At 45.4% G+C, this 15,099-nt stretch overlaps 1 protein-coding gene across 1 annotated transcript in view; it reads right to left on the bottom strand.

Moving 5' to 3' along the window:
* LOC311108259 (triple functional domain protein-like) overlaps window positions 1-15,099 on the bottom strand; it is a gene marked incomplete at its 5' end in the record, with an annotated part of 108,054 nt that overhangs the window by 71,583 nt on the left and 21,372 nt on the right. Inside the window, 5 exons of the mRNA XM_084150881.1 lie at window positions 4,302-4,424; window positions 5,312-5,860; window positions 6,891-7,083; window positions 8,506-8,620; window positions 9,238-9,312. Coding sequence (XP_084007007.1) covers window positions 4,302-4,424; window positions 5,312-5,860; window positions 6,891-7,083; window positions 8,506-8,620; window positions 9,238-9,312 — 1,055 coding nt within the window. The remainder of the gene's footprint in view (window positions 1-4,301; window positions 4,425-5,311; window positions 5,861-6,890; window positions 7,084-8,505; window positions 8,621-9,237; window positions 9,313-15,099) is intronic.

Raw genomic sequence — 15,099 nt, 5'->3', positions numbered from 1 at the left:
GTTTCTCCCTCTCCTTTATCACCCATATCACAGTGGTAATCACAGGGCTTAAGGCTACACTGCTCACTGCCTGCCTGCTGCTCGAAACGGAACACTTTGGATGGGTTTGAATGTAATAGTACAACTTCCAATCCAAAGAAAAGTGAATAGGGGGATCTAGTCTAAGGTACAGTCACACACAGGCTGTGTTGTACAAAAACAGTGGTCATTACTTTTTGTCCTATTGGATCTACATTTACATTTACATTTTAGTCATACAGCTCAACATCTCAGTAGAATGGCCAAGCTTCCCCTGTTTGAAAAGCCCTTTTAGTAGGCTTCCTCTTTCATGTGGTCAGAGCTACAATGTTATCCCAATAGTTTAATGAGGTGTTTATGGGAGACGAGCTCTCACTGCCTGCTGTAGAGACACACACACCCACACACACACACACACACACAGTTGATGAGCTCTCACTGCCTTCTGTAGAGATCTACGGCATGCTGGGAAATTACACAACCCACAAGCCTCTGTCGGTTAGGGATCGATACCCTCCCTGACGCTGTCAGCGTCATTCTACTACTCACACACTAAAAACATAACAAAACAAAACAAAACAATGTCCCTTTCATTTTAGTACTCAAAGCTGTTGTGGCAAGATAGACATAGATCAGCAAACACAAATTAATTATTCAATTTTACATGCAGGACTGTTAGCATTCAATTACCCCTGGCTGAAACAATTACAGGTCTTTGTAGCCTGGTTTTAATCTAAATGAGAAGCTTTAATGAATTACACAAAACAGCAGTGTGCTCTGAAACAGAGGTTGGTGAATCCTCATTATACTAATCCATAGCAGGGGAGCAGCAATGGACCAATGTTCAACATCTCTGTCTGCAAACACTGTTTAAACTGATGAGAGCTGAAAACACTGCACGCGGACAAACAGACAGACATACGGACGGACAGACGGACACACACAGGGCTGGGCTAGATAAAGACATTTGCCCTCCTGAAAAACGCCTCTGACTCCGGTTGACATCTGTGGAGCATTAAAATGTGAGGCTAAATAACAGTCTCTCTCCACTACATGGCTTCATTCCTGGATGTAAAAGGACAGACAGCATGGTATCTTAGCCGGCGGGCAGGTCTAATCTAAAACTCCTGGAGGATGCGGGTTAAAGGGAACGAAAACACTGGGTCAGGCCGCATAGTATCCATTGACTGATCACATGACATACAACACCAAGGCTTATCCACACAACAGTATACCACAAAACATTCCTATGTCTCTCAAGCATCACACATACTGAGCACTTAGAGCAGGGAGGGTCCACTCCACAGAGGAAAATACTGGCACTTCTACTACTGTCACAAAGCCCATTTTTGCATGGCAAAGATATGAACTGTGGCTGCTTTCCATCTCCACATCCCAGACTTGGGGAATTCAAAACAAATGCAATCAAGAGTTATTTGTCTACGCCAAAGGGACTGGTCCGACATCGGGTGTATAGTGAACATGATAGTGATAGTGTTTCCATTGTGTTTTCGGTGTAAACAAACAGGCAACGTTACAGATAGGAGATAGGATCAGGATGGAACAGGAAGAACTAATCAATGAGACTGACACTGTAATGGAGGACTTGGCATACGCCCATAATCCAAGTGTGCATCCCAAATGGCACCCTATTCCCTATATAGTGCACTACTTTTGACCAGGGCCCATATGGCTCTAGTCAAAAGTAGTGCACTATGTAGGGAATAGGGTGCCATTTGGGACATAACCCTAGGCTCAGAGACTCTAAGAGGGTGAGGGTGGAGGGGGGAGAATGTCTTAAACAGGAAGCACCTGGGGTTACTGTCTGGATTCTCCAAAATGAGGAACACGACAGAAAGGCTATTTTTATTTCATATTTACCTTGTTTAATATTCACACAGAGAAGAGACACTAGGAGACTAGGCGAAAATGACATCATATGTCCATTCTAGCATAACCATTTCCATTATGTGTTTCAAACAGGCTTCCGTTGTGTCGCTATCGGATGGCCAACTGCTTTTCTATTGAACTGGTATTGAATTTCTGTCAATAGTCAAGGGCATGTTCTTCCCCAAAGTGGAACCATAGAGTGTAATGTTAGAACACCCCCATAGGTGGCAGACTACCATCACATCTCCATACTTTGCATTAGCATATTACAAATTACAAAATCATAGATAATCATCATTTGCATTTTTCTCTAGCATCAGCCCCAGCCTAAATGGCATCGCTGAACTCTAGTCTAGCTGGGGAATCGGGGCTATTGGGATATTTACTCAAGGTGGCAAAAAGCAGATTTATCACAACAGTGAACACATTAACACATTGTGATTACAACTGCTGCTGTCCATTATGCTTTCATTGTGATATCTGCCCTTTCAAACGCACGCACACAAATACCACCTTACCATTTTACCCTCACAGTTTCATCATCAGCAACTAGCTCTACCTCCCAAATATGATCCTGACAGTCACACAGTCTTTCTAGTCAACAGGAAGCTTGGCATCCTGGGGAAGAGGGGGCGTCAGTCCCTCTTTTCCAGAGTCCCCCTGCCTATTGTTGACACTGCACACTGATGGCTAAGTCATGCACAATAATGCCTGTGTGCCTGTGACCAGGGCTGGGTCTAGGTCTGGATGATCCCCCTGCCTCACTGGGGCCTGTTTGTCTGTCAGCTTCTCAAAACAAGCTAGGCTGGCTCAGCACAAAATAACTTGATAAACCTCTACAAGCAAGATCATACTAAATGATAAGAGGATAACATTTAATTGTATAGAGCAGTGGTTCCCAAACTGTGTGGCGAGGGGTCAGCAGAAAAATCAAATAATAATAATAAAATAAAATACTGTAATGTATTTTAAGGAACTCAGTCCGGATTTAAACTTACTCTTGAAAGTTGTAATAGTAGAATGCAAAAGGTGACATTTTGAAATTGGGTAGAGCATCATCAGTTCCTCTTGTCATGTTAGTCATTGCATACCTTAGAGAGCTATTTATAGCTTGTCAGAAATGTCCAGATCAATTAGCCCATGTTAGCTAACGTTTTTTTATTTAGTTTTTTTAGCCCATAGATATTGTTGTACTTTATTTGTTACTCAAATATTACATGAATACACATTAGACATGGCAAAATGTATAGAATTGCAAGAAAATGTGCTTTAAAACCGCAACATTTTATTTGCACCCCATGACAAAATGTGTAGAATTGCAGCAAATAAGCTTTAAACTTGCAAAATTATTTCCATCAACAAGAGGGGTGTGAACAGTTTGTGCTCATAGAAATAGACGTGTGGGGGGGGGTTCCCCAATGCTGGACGGGGGGCCTGAGTGAAAACGTTTGGGAATCCCTGGTATAGAGGAATATGTCCAAGGAAACAATGTCATACAGAAAGAGCACTGCCACTTAGTGTAAGTGTACTTTACAGTATTAGACCATCATACAATCTATAGCAGGGTTCCCCAACTGGCGGCCAGCGGGCCAAATTGTTTTATTTGGCCCCACAAGTTTCATTGTTATTTTTTGGGGGGTTGAATTTTCATTGTTAGACATACATAATGTAAAAACACCAGGAAATCAGCTCCAATTGATTTTTATTTGGGAAATCTGTTCATAAGTATTCCCACGCATAATAGAGAGACGTGATCATATACACATTTTTTAGTCAAATATTATATCTGTTTGGGCTTCTTGCGGTCAATTTGTAGTCTAAAAATTATTTGTAATTATGTTCCGGCCCTCCGACCATCCGCTCAAGAAAAAAATTGGCCCGCGGCTGAATCTAGTTGATGATCCCTGATCTAGAGAATCCCCAAAATACAGTACAACAAAAAGCAAGGGCTTCAATTTATGCCCTCATTTTTCCCTGGTTGGTCCCATGAGCAGCAGAGAGTAGATGGGGGCCGGAGCCAGGGCCCTGTACTGACTACTGACAACCAGGGCAAGGCACAGGGGAGGGCTGGAGAGGGCAAGGAGGAATGGAGGGAGGGAGAGAGGGCAGGGAGACCAAGTGATTTATCATCTTCCCCTAAAGAACACAGCTAGGGCCTTTAAACCCTGCAGGCAGCCAGGGAGGGCCAGGGCGGTCAGCACACACATACACACGTGGCCCCTTTAAGGGGGGGACTATAATTAAGAAATAAGATATAGATTATTATAAATATGCTATAGATGACTATCAAGAAGCTTCAACATTTTATAACACAAGGCTGAGGGATACAGTAGTTTATGGTCATTCGGTTACACCATTGAGTCAATCAGTAATGTAGAAGAGTGTATTCTTACCATACAGTTCATGGCAAAGTGGTTGTGCTGGGTCTGCAGCTCCCCGGCATGCTGGTGGTTCCCTCCTATCTCTGTGTAGCTGGTCAGGAACAGGCCCTTGTTGTGCATGATCCAGTCAAACATCTGTGGATGGCGCGACACACACACACACACCCATGGGCACACAAACATGCACGCAGGCAGGCACAAGCACACAGAAGAAGATCTCTATTAGGAGGTACTATATCTTACAGCTCTGGGGAAGAGAGAGAGAGAGACAGAGAGCAACGGGGGGGCTGGGCTAAAGGCTGATGACATGGATGTTTGGACTCTCAGGGAGGCAGATGGAATGACTCCACTCCACTGTATTGAACTGTGTGTCACCCTGACCCTAGTGTCATGTTGTCATACTGCCTACACTCGTGATGTTGTCACTGGGAACGCCAGACAGCTGGTCGAGATTCGTGTCACCCTGGAGTGACCTCTAGCTGATAAGAAACCTCAGTGTGACAGCTACCATTTCAACTTGACCTCTGAGACATGCTTTAATAACCGGAGACAATAATGACATGCTTGGGGAGGAAGAGGAGGAAGAGGAAGAAGGAGGTGGTGGTGTAGGAAGAGGATGAGGAAGAGGAGGTGGTGGTGGGGAGATGTAATTAAAGCTTTGCTCTGACTAACTGACAAACATGTCTGTTTCCACAGCAGGCAGGCATCACATCACCATCTGGCTGATAGCTGCATGACATCCATATAACTGTAGCTGGATCTATGCACACTGACAGGCTATGGGCCATTACAGTATACTGCAAACAAGCACCATTACTCCTGCAGCTACTTATCCCATTCTGTTCGCCAGATTTTTTATTTGCTATGAAGTAATATTCTTAGTGCAAATACAGACTGCTTTCTTTCTAGTTACGAATGCTAGGATGAAAGATATGGACTAAAATGTGAGTCATTTGATTAGAAACAAGCCTTGTTCTATTAACACAACAGTGAAAGTAGTGTATAGTTAGTTCATAACCCACCTTCTCTGCATCCTGCTCAAACAGCCGCAGCTGGAAGCACTGGTCCAGTTTCAGCTTGCGCATGTGCCACAGCTGCTGCAGGTGCTGGCGTGTGCCATGCAGCTTGTCCAGCAGGGCACTCACTTTGGGCACCAGGTTGTGGGCATCTGGGTGGCTTGTGAGCCCATCGTTAGCATCCGTTCCCCCGCCGCCGCGGTTAGTGTAGCCTCCAGGGGTGACACTACCCTGTTGTAGTCTCTGGAGCAGCCTGCGTCCCTGTGTGTCCAACTCCTCCACCGAGGCCTTGGTGGCCCTCTTCTTGAGCGAGGCGTGTTCCTCCATGAGGCGCCGTGCCCCCTCCAGGTCGCGCGGAAGGTCACGCTGCGCCAGGGTCTCCTGCAGCTCCTCCAGCCGTGCCAAAGCCCGGGCGGCATCGCCCGCGAAGTCCTCGAAGGCCACGCGCACCTCGATCCACTCATCGTGGTCGTACTCCAGGCTGCCCTCGAAGTCTGACGTCAGCTGGGAGGGGTCCACCACCTTGGTCAGGCCCTCGAGAGACACCATGACCGTCTGGAGGAAGAGGGTTCAGACACTAATATAAACTGCAGTCTATGAGGAAGGTATGGAAGGAGATCCGAGAAGTAGAATGTCATCTTATGACACTTAGACGTCATTCTTATTCTATGGGAGAGGCACAATCAAATTACACCCTAATGCATGAGACGCCCGAGATGCAGATATCATTATTATAATGACTATCATGTTACTAAACCAATAGAATAGATTCTGTTATCACTGTGAGTCAAAATTCTATAACCAACATAATTAAACATGGATTATGAGGAGTGGTCAACAACAGATCTATTACGTCCAATGTTTACTTGAAAAGGTAGGCAAAAACATTCCAGTAACTTTAGCTGCAGCCATGTTAGCAGTCATAACACATGGATAAAATCCCTATGCGATAACATCAACACATGCAGTATCCACAGCTCTTTAAAGCCCATTCATGTGTATGTTGTGTATTCTTTAGCAGTGAATGGGCTCTGACTAACGCCAATCTGGATGTCCCTAATCAAACTGCCCTCTTTACTGAGACTGCTCTCTCTGCGGCCCATATATCCTTGTTCCACACTAAATAGGTCAGAACTCAATTTAACAGCTCCAGCTTCCTACCCACACGGGACTCTCTCTGTCACTGCTTTAATATCACTTTCCAATTCCACACACCACTTCCAAGGGCTCATAACCACATCTTGGAACACTTATACACAACTTTCATTACATTTGAAGGCAAACAATTCATTTGAAGAAAAACTAATAAAAACATTCAAATTGCAAACTAATTTCCTCATGCCTTACAACTCCAGAGACTACAAACATATTCTCAGTATAGCCTAAAGATGATTAAGACATTCAATCTCCTCAGACACTTTTGGGAAAAGATCCACATCTGATGATCGATTCAAAACGGTTGAGTCATAATGCTATAGTACAATTCTCAGAACCCATAAACCAATCTCGCGCTAGGTAGCTAGCTTGCTCGCTCAAATTATTCTGTATGAATGTCATCACAAGAGACTATGCAGGGTGGACCTACCTCAAATTCAAACTTGGAGCTCCCGAAATTGGTCCTCTGTTTCTGCCAGAAGTTGTCTGGTTTGATGATGAGGGCGACTTGGATACAGGAAGGGAAGGACTCCTGCAGGATCTTCAGCAGAGGCTTGATGCTGTCCCACTTAGAGCCTCGCATGTCAACGATGACCGTGAAGCCATGTCTGCTCACCTCCTCACTGAGACAAACCAAGACAACAACCACAAGCAGCCAAAATCACAAATAACCACTCAAATATTTGATGTAATTCCATGACAAATGTTAGAATAAGAAAATAAAAAAAACGATTCTTAATATTCAAATGAAAATGAAATGGGTGGTGAAAATCTCTCACCAGGTGCCTCAGAAAAACCAAAACAAAAAATTCAACTGTTGAGATCTTCAATGACTCCGCTTACAAAAAGTGTCCTGCTGCAAAAGTACCATAAAAGGATATCCCCAGTGTTTAAGGCTTAACGTGAGTGTCTCACAGCACAGAAGGAGGCCCTGTGCTCTGAACTAAATCACTATGACTTCACTCTCTGAAAAGACCAGCCCAACCGTCTCCCAGAGAGAAAAAATAAAACAACAGTGGAAGAGAACGAGTGAACCGGAGAGAGAGAGCGAAATAGAAAGTGAGTGAGAGATAAAGTGAGAGCGAGAGTTTGTTTGTGTGTATAAAAGAGAGAGGGTGTAAAACTGCCCTCCCCCTGAGTGGACAGCACAGACAGTCTAGTCGAGGTAACGTTCCACTAGCAACGCCATTAGCCAAATGCCCACGCCACCCACGTCCTAGTCCAGACCGACGCCCCTTCCCTCCGGACGCCGCCCGCACCAGATCCCCTAGACTGTTTTCCTAACCACTAGTCAGCCTCTAGGCTAGTATCCAATAACACTGAGACAGACAGAGGAGAGGGGAAGCTTGACTGCAGCTAAACAGCACAGAGAGAGAGAGAGAGAGAGAGAGAGAGAGAGAGAGAGAGAGAGAGAGAGAGAGAGAGAGAGATCTGGTCTGAGAATATCTATCTGCAGTTAGTTATTAGTAAGTCACCCACTCTGATGTGCTCTCCTCTCCTCTGCTCTGCCTGGCAGGCTGGCGTCATCAGCCCCTACAGAGAGAGGCCCAGGGGTAGTCTAACCTACATACAGCCCTGCACTGCACTACACTACAAACACGCACACGCACACATGCATACAGACACACGCACAAGCATACAGACACACACGGACACACACACACTGTATACTGAGTAAACTATATCAACCGTCAGTGGTAACGGTACTGCACCGGGCTGAGGGCTGGAGTATAATATTCTCTCTAATGCTGCATAGGGAGGTGACTGCTCAAAATGAGTCCATTTCAAATAAAGCAGAGAGGGAAATCACGGTTGAGGAGGAGTCGAATTTGAAAACACACAGCGATACACAGGTGGTAGTCTGGGGAGGGTTGCCTCATTCACGCTGTGACACAGAGGAGAGTCAACAAGCTGGTTTTCATTATCCAAGTTTTCGAGTTAATACTGTGTGTGTGTGTGTGTGTGTAGTGCAGGGAAAGGAGGCTCCAAGGCCAGGCTGGGTTCAACAGTGTGTTCAGTTATCATTTACGTATAAGAAACACTACCTGGGGATACCAGCGAGGTAGGCTATGAGTCTGCGGAGGTCCTCTGTTCGTATTCTGTCATGGTTACTCCTGGCTGGGAAGGTAAGGACGGGACCCCCGCGTCTATCTCGGCCACCTGGGGAACACAGGAACCAGGACCATCAGAAACACACAACAATGGACAACCACTAAAAAGGGTTTGACAAATCCTGCTAGTTCTCCTCACCTTTTACAGTATAATGGACTCTTATCGTAATACCGGCAACTGAAGAATGCATTACTATTTTACAATAATAGGAGTACTTTGAGTTAAAATCCCTCATCATATTTATAGCTTTTTACAGCATACTTTGTAGCTTTTAGTTAGAGGCAAGACTAAGTCATGAGTCTTGACATGACTAAGTCATGTCAACAGTAAGTCACAGCAGGTCAGGGTCATGACACGGTTCACACAGAGAGCTCCACTCACAGCTTAGCTGTAGCTACATCTCCCTGTAGAGGAAACCTTGCCTTCCTGATGTTTCCCTGTGTTGTGTTGTAGGCTAGGCTGTTATGTTGTGCCCACCATAATGTGCTGCCTATTCCCAGTGCTCTGTAGTAAATGTAGAGCTTCAGTGAGGCAGTTTGTGTGTGTGTGTGTGTGTGTGTGTGTGTGTTTACGTGCATTCGTTCTGGAGTTCACATGACATTCTTGTATACTAAAGACCATGTAGAATGGTAAACACCATGGATCAGGGACACTGTGTTTCTCACCTGATACGAAGGCAACCTTTTCTTTAAGGATGGGCAGAACGTCTATGGCCTTCATCTCCTCATTTCGATGAAACCCTGAAACGAACAGAGAAATGCAGTCAGTCAGAACAGCAAATCAGACCATCGAGGTTCAGTTTTGGATTGAAGTTGACTTGATAACATGACGACAGTCAATCAGGCATGTTCTCATCATTACTAACACACCACCTGCTTTGGGTTAGGTCTGAAAAGGTTCAGAGCCACAGAGTGTACCAGTCTGTTCAAAATCAGTCTCTGAAGTTGACCCAGTTCCAGCAGCAGAACCCTGAAGTGAGATTAAATCAGCCATCTCTTTCTCATTACAACCATATGACAAGTTGAACTCTTGAGAAGGCCTAATAGGAATTCAGAATGGCGACAACTACTAATAATAACAAAAATAGACCATAGACGTTACGAGTACTATCATGAACAAAGTGGTTCAATCCTTATCGTACAACCAAGCAGTCAAAGAGACAAAGCAGTGACTGTAGATAGATAGCATCATAGCTATAGCTCTGTAGTCTGGTCTTAACTCATATCCTCGCCTACTCACCAGATGGCTTACAGTCAATATAGAGAGCAACCCACACACACACACCCACACGTGTACGTACGACCACACACACACACCTTTACATTGTGTCATAGCATCATAGCGCAGCTTGTAAATAAGACAGAGTAGATCCTGTAGTCATACAGTATATCCTGTAGTCATACAGTAGATCCTGTAGTCATACAGTAGATCCTGTAGCCATACAGTAGATCCTGTAGCCATACAGTAGATCCTGTAGTCATACAGTAGATCCTGTAGTCATACAGTAGATCCTGTAGCCATACAGTAGATCCTACAGTAGATCCTGTAGCCATACAGTAGATCCTGTAGCCATTCAGTGTAGTAGTAAGTTGATGTCTGCTGCACTGACTAGAGCAGCAGCTTACTGTGTTAGACCTGGTAGAGCAGCAGCTTACTGTGTTAGACCTGGTAGAGCAGCAGCTTACTGTGTTAGACCTGGTAGAGCAGCAGCTTACTGTGTTAGACCTGGTAGAGCAGCAGCTTACTGTGTAGACCTGGTAGAGCAGCAGCTTACTGTGTTAGACCTGGTAGAGCAGCAGCTTACTGTGTTAGACCTGTTAGAGCAGCAGCTTACTGTGTAGACCTGGTAGAGCAGCAGCTTACTGTGTTAGACCTGGTAGAGCAGCAGCTTACTGTGTAGACCTGGTAGAGCAGCAGCTTACTGTGTTAGACCTGGTAGAGCAGCAGCTTACTGTGTTAGATCTGGTAGAGCAGCAGCTTACTGTGTTAGATCTGGTAGAGCAGCAGCTTACTGTGTTAGACCTGGTAGAGCAGCAGCTTACTGTGTTAGACCTGGTAGAGCAGCAGCTTACTGTGTTAGACCTGGTAGAGCAGCAGCTTACTGTGTTAGACCTGGTAGAGCAGCAGCTTACTGTGTAGACCTGGTAGAGCAGCAGCTTACTGTGTTAGACCTGGTAGAGCAGCAGCTTACTGTGTTAGACCTGTTAGACCTGGTAGAGAAGCAGCTTACTGTGTTAGACCTGGTAGAGCAGCAGCTTACTGTGTTAGACCTGGTAGAGCAGCAGCTTACTGTGTTAGACCTGGTAGAGCAGCAGCTTACTGTGTTAGACCTGTTAGAGCAGCAGCTTACTGTGTTAGACCTGGTAGAGCAGCAGCTTACTGTGTTAGACCTGGTAGAGCAGCAGCTTACTGTGTTAGACCTGGTAGAGCTGCAGCTTACTGTGTTAGACCTGGTAGAGCTGCAGCTTACTGTGTTAGACCTGGTAGAGCAGCAGCTTACTGTGTTAGACCTGGTAGAGCAGCAGCTTACTGTGTTAGACCTGGTAGAGCAGCAGCTTACTGTGTTAGACCTGTTAGAGCAGCAGCTTACTGTGTTAGACCTGGTAGAGCAGCAGCCTACTGTGTTAGACCTGGTAGAGCAGCAGCTTACTGTGTTAGACCTGTTAGACCTGGTAGAGAAGCAGCTTACTGTGTTAGACCTGGTAGAGCAGCAGCTTACTGTGTTAGACCTGGTAGAGCAGCAGCTTACTGTGTTAGACCTGGTAGAGCAGCAGCTTACTGTGTTAGACCTGTTAGAGCAGCAGCTTACTGTGTTAGACCTGGTAGAGCAGCAGCTTACTGTGTTAGACCTGGTAGAGCAGCAGCTTACTGTGTTAGACCTGTTAGAGCAGCAGCTTACTGTGTTAGACCTGGTAGAGCAGCAGCTTACTGTGTTAGACCTGGTAGAGCAGCAGCTTACTGTGTAGACCTGGTAGAGCAGCAGCTTACTGTGTTAGACCTGGTAGAGCAGCAGCTTACTGTATTAGACCTGGTAGAGCAGCAGCTTACTGTGTTAGACCTGGTAGAGCAGCAGCTTACTGTGTAGACCTGGTAGAGCAGCAGCTTACTGTGTTAGACCTGGTAGAGCAGCAGCTTACTGTGTTAGACCTGTTAGAGCAGCAGCTTACTGTGTTAGACCTGGTAGAGCAGCAGCTTACTGTGTTAGACCTGGTAGAGCAGCAGCTTACTGTGTAGACCTGGTAGAGCTGCAGCTTACTGTATTAGACCTGGTAGAGCAGCAGCTTACTGTGTTAGACCTGTTAGACCTGGTAGAGAAGCAGCTTACTGTGTTAGAACTGGTAGAGCAGCAGCTTACTGTGTTAGACCTGGTAGAGCAGCAGCTTACTGTGTTAGACCTGGTAGAGCAGCAGCTTACTGTGTTAGACCTGGTAGAGCAGCAGCTTACTGTGTTAGACCTGGTAGAGCAGCAGCTTACGGTGTTAGACCTGGTAGAGCAGCAGCTTACTGTGTAGACCTGGTAGAGCAGCAGCTTACTGTGTTAGACCTGGTAGAGCAGCAGCTTACTGTGTAGACCTGGTAGAGCTGCAGCTTACTGTGTTAGACCTGGTAGAGCAGCAGCTTACTGTGTTAGACCTGGTAGAGCTGCAGCTTGCTGTGTTAGACCTGGTAGAGCAGCAACTTACTTAACTACTAAACTGGTGAGAGGTGACAGAGACAGAGAGTGAGAGTGAGAGTGAGAGTGAGAGTGAGAGTGAGAGTGAGAGTGAGAGTGAGAGTGAGAGTGAGAGAGAGAGAGAGAGAGAGAGAGAGAGAGAGAGAACATTGTCACTTGCTTTGGCAATGTTAACATACGTTTCCCATGCCAATAAAGCCCTTAAATTGAATTGAATTGAATTGAAATTGAAATTGAATTGAATTGAGAGAGAGAGAGAGAGGGAGAGGGGGAGAGAGAGAGAGCGAGAGAGAGCGAGCGAGTGAGACGGAAATAGAGAGAGAGAGAGAGAGGGAGAGACAGAGAGAGAGAGAGACAGAGAGAGAGTGAGAGAGAGAGAGAGAGAGAGAGAGAGAGAGAGAGAGAGAGAGTGAGACGGAAATAGAGAGAGAGAGGGAGAGACAGAGAGAGAGAGAGACAGAGAGAGAGAGAGAGACAGAGAGAGAGAGAGAGGGAGAGAGGCGGGGGGGGGGGGTCTATTTCAAATAAAGCAGAGAGGGAAATCACGGTTGGGGAGGAGTCGAATTTGAAAACACACAGCGAAACACTGGTGGTAGTCTGGGGAGGGTTGCCTCATTCACGCTGGACTCCAATAGAATGTGACACGGAGGAGAGTCAACAAGCTGGTTTCCAAGTTTCAGAGTTAATGCTGTGTGTGTGTGTGTGTGTGTGTGTGTGTGTGTGTGTGTGTGTGTGTGTGTGTGTGTGTGTGTGTGTGTGTGTGTGTGTGTGTGTGAGCGTATAGTGCAGGGAAAGGAAGCTCCGAGGCCAATGCTCTCACTCTGAATATTTTATGGACATGCTAATAGGCAGTAGCTAGGCTTTATCTCCTGCAAAGCTACAACATAATATAGTTCCCACTCTGTGCCTCCCCATGGGGAGAGATGATTTGTGTCCCAAATGGCACCCTATTCTATATGGGGTCTGGCCAAAAGTAGTGCAATAAATAGAGGATAGGGTGCCATTTCGGACACATTCATGGTCATATTACCATATCAAACCACTCATCGTGGTCTCAAACTGCAGTCCCCTGTCCCCAACCCACTTTGTCACAGCTCAGATTTTTTGTTGTTGCAATTATCCAAACTTGATTATTCATTTGACTGTTACACAAAATCCGACTTTCACAAGGCATTGCATGATTTGATTAATAGCATCTTATCAAAAAAGGTGTGATTGTCGATTAAAAAGTATTATTTCATTCTGAGATAAGAGGTTAAAACAGTTGCCAGAGAGGGACAGAAAGGAGCATGAAATAAAGGTTGTCAATCACTCTGCCTTGATAATGCATTAATAATGAGGGCAATCCATTCTACAAACTGCATAGAAACAGCTTTATACAATATAGGCCTCCTGCTGTGCCTCGCTGGAGAGAAAATGGACCTGTTTAAACATGAATGGTTAATGCCAGGTGAGGCATTGTAAGATCTGTTATTGAGGTAACATGTAGTACTGAGTACTGCAGTTTATACTCAGATGCGTTAGTTTATGGGCGTTTTGCCCTGTGTTTGAGGCGCGTTTGCCTTTGTGGGCTAATGAGTCGATTTAATCTATTGCTATTGGTCAAATGTGTTATGTTTTAATGAAGTTACGTATTTTCCCCTAACCAGTGCCACCATTTTCCTCATCTGTCTGTTTTATATTTTGTCAATATAACACTGGATCCAGTCCTCTCCGTCACCTGCACTGTAGGCATAGGCTACACTCTCAGAAAAAAAGGTGCTATCTAGAACCAAAGAGGGTTCTGAAGAACCATTTTTTCTAAGAGTATACAACCAATAACGCCGATCTACTGACTCTGTTGCAACTGTTGCTGCGCCACACCAACTAAACAGACTGCCGGGTCCTCTATCCTAACACAGGCCTACTGTAAGTACCAGAAAGTATCCATAGTCATCAGAATTTTCTTAGATAATATCATAAATAGACTACTAGGAAAGTAAGCCTGCAGCTTTCACCATCAATAAAATAAAGTGTTACCGATGATTCTACCAGTCTGTTGCTGCTGATAAAAATATGATTTCATTCGGAGAGAGGTTAAAAACTGTTGTCACAGACGAACTGCGTAGATTAGACCAAGGTAACAGGATAAAGATGACTCCACCAGTAGCCTGTCAGTCCGTCTTAATATCTGATGCACATAAAATCGAGGGGGGAGTTCTGAGTGAGTCGTGCTCTGGGAGAGGAGAGGCCAACCGATACAACATGGCTACTCCGATTTTGATTCTATCCCACATCTGACCCAGTCAACACTAGTCAGGCCTGACTGGACATCATAACACATTATGTCATTAAGGGAGATTGCAGAGCAGTGCTGGGCCCTAAATAGGATAATATATTGCTTCAGGCAACCAGCTGGGACAGGGACTGTTGGAGAGGGACAGGGGTGGTAAAATAATTCTAAAATAGTTGTATGGTATTAGTGTGTCTGTGTGTACCCTCACCCAAAGAGCAGAGACCATAGGTGGGTGAAGTTCAGGGCTTTGTGTGTGTGCGTGCACATGAATGCCTGCATGCATCCCTGGATGTCTGTGTGTATCTGTGTGCATGTGTGTACGCCCCTCACCCCCATGTCTCATTCCAGTCAAGTTCAGAATATGAGCAGCGTACTGCTCTGATGAAACTAAGGAAGAGAGGTGTGAGCATGACAACAATACCACCACGTCTGTTCAGCTGCCTCCCTCCATCACTCCTTATCGTCCAACTCCCTTTCATGATCTGACAGACGCATGGCAGCCCAGTGTAAACATTCCTGCAGCAGCATGTGGGAGTGTAGACATGTGTGGTACATCTCTCTCTCTCTCTCTCTCTCTCT

Source organism: Coregonus lavaretus, assembly GCF_964263955.1.
Source record: "Coregonus lavaretus genome assembly, chromosome: 3".
Taxonomy (NCBI): Eukaryota; Metazoa; Chordata; class Actinopteri; order Salmoniformes; family Salmonidae; genus Coregonus; species Coregonus lavaretus.
This window is presented reverse-complemented; position numbering and strand designations above follow the sequence as displayed.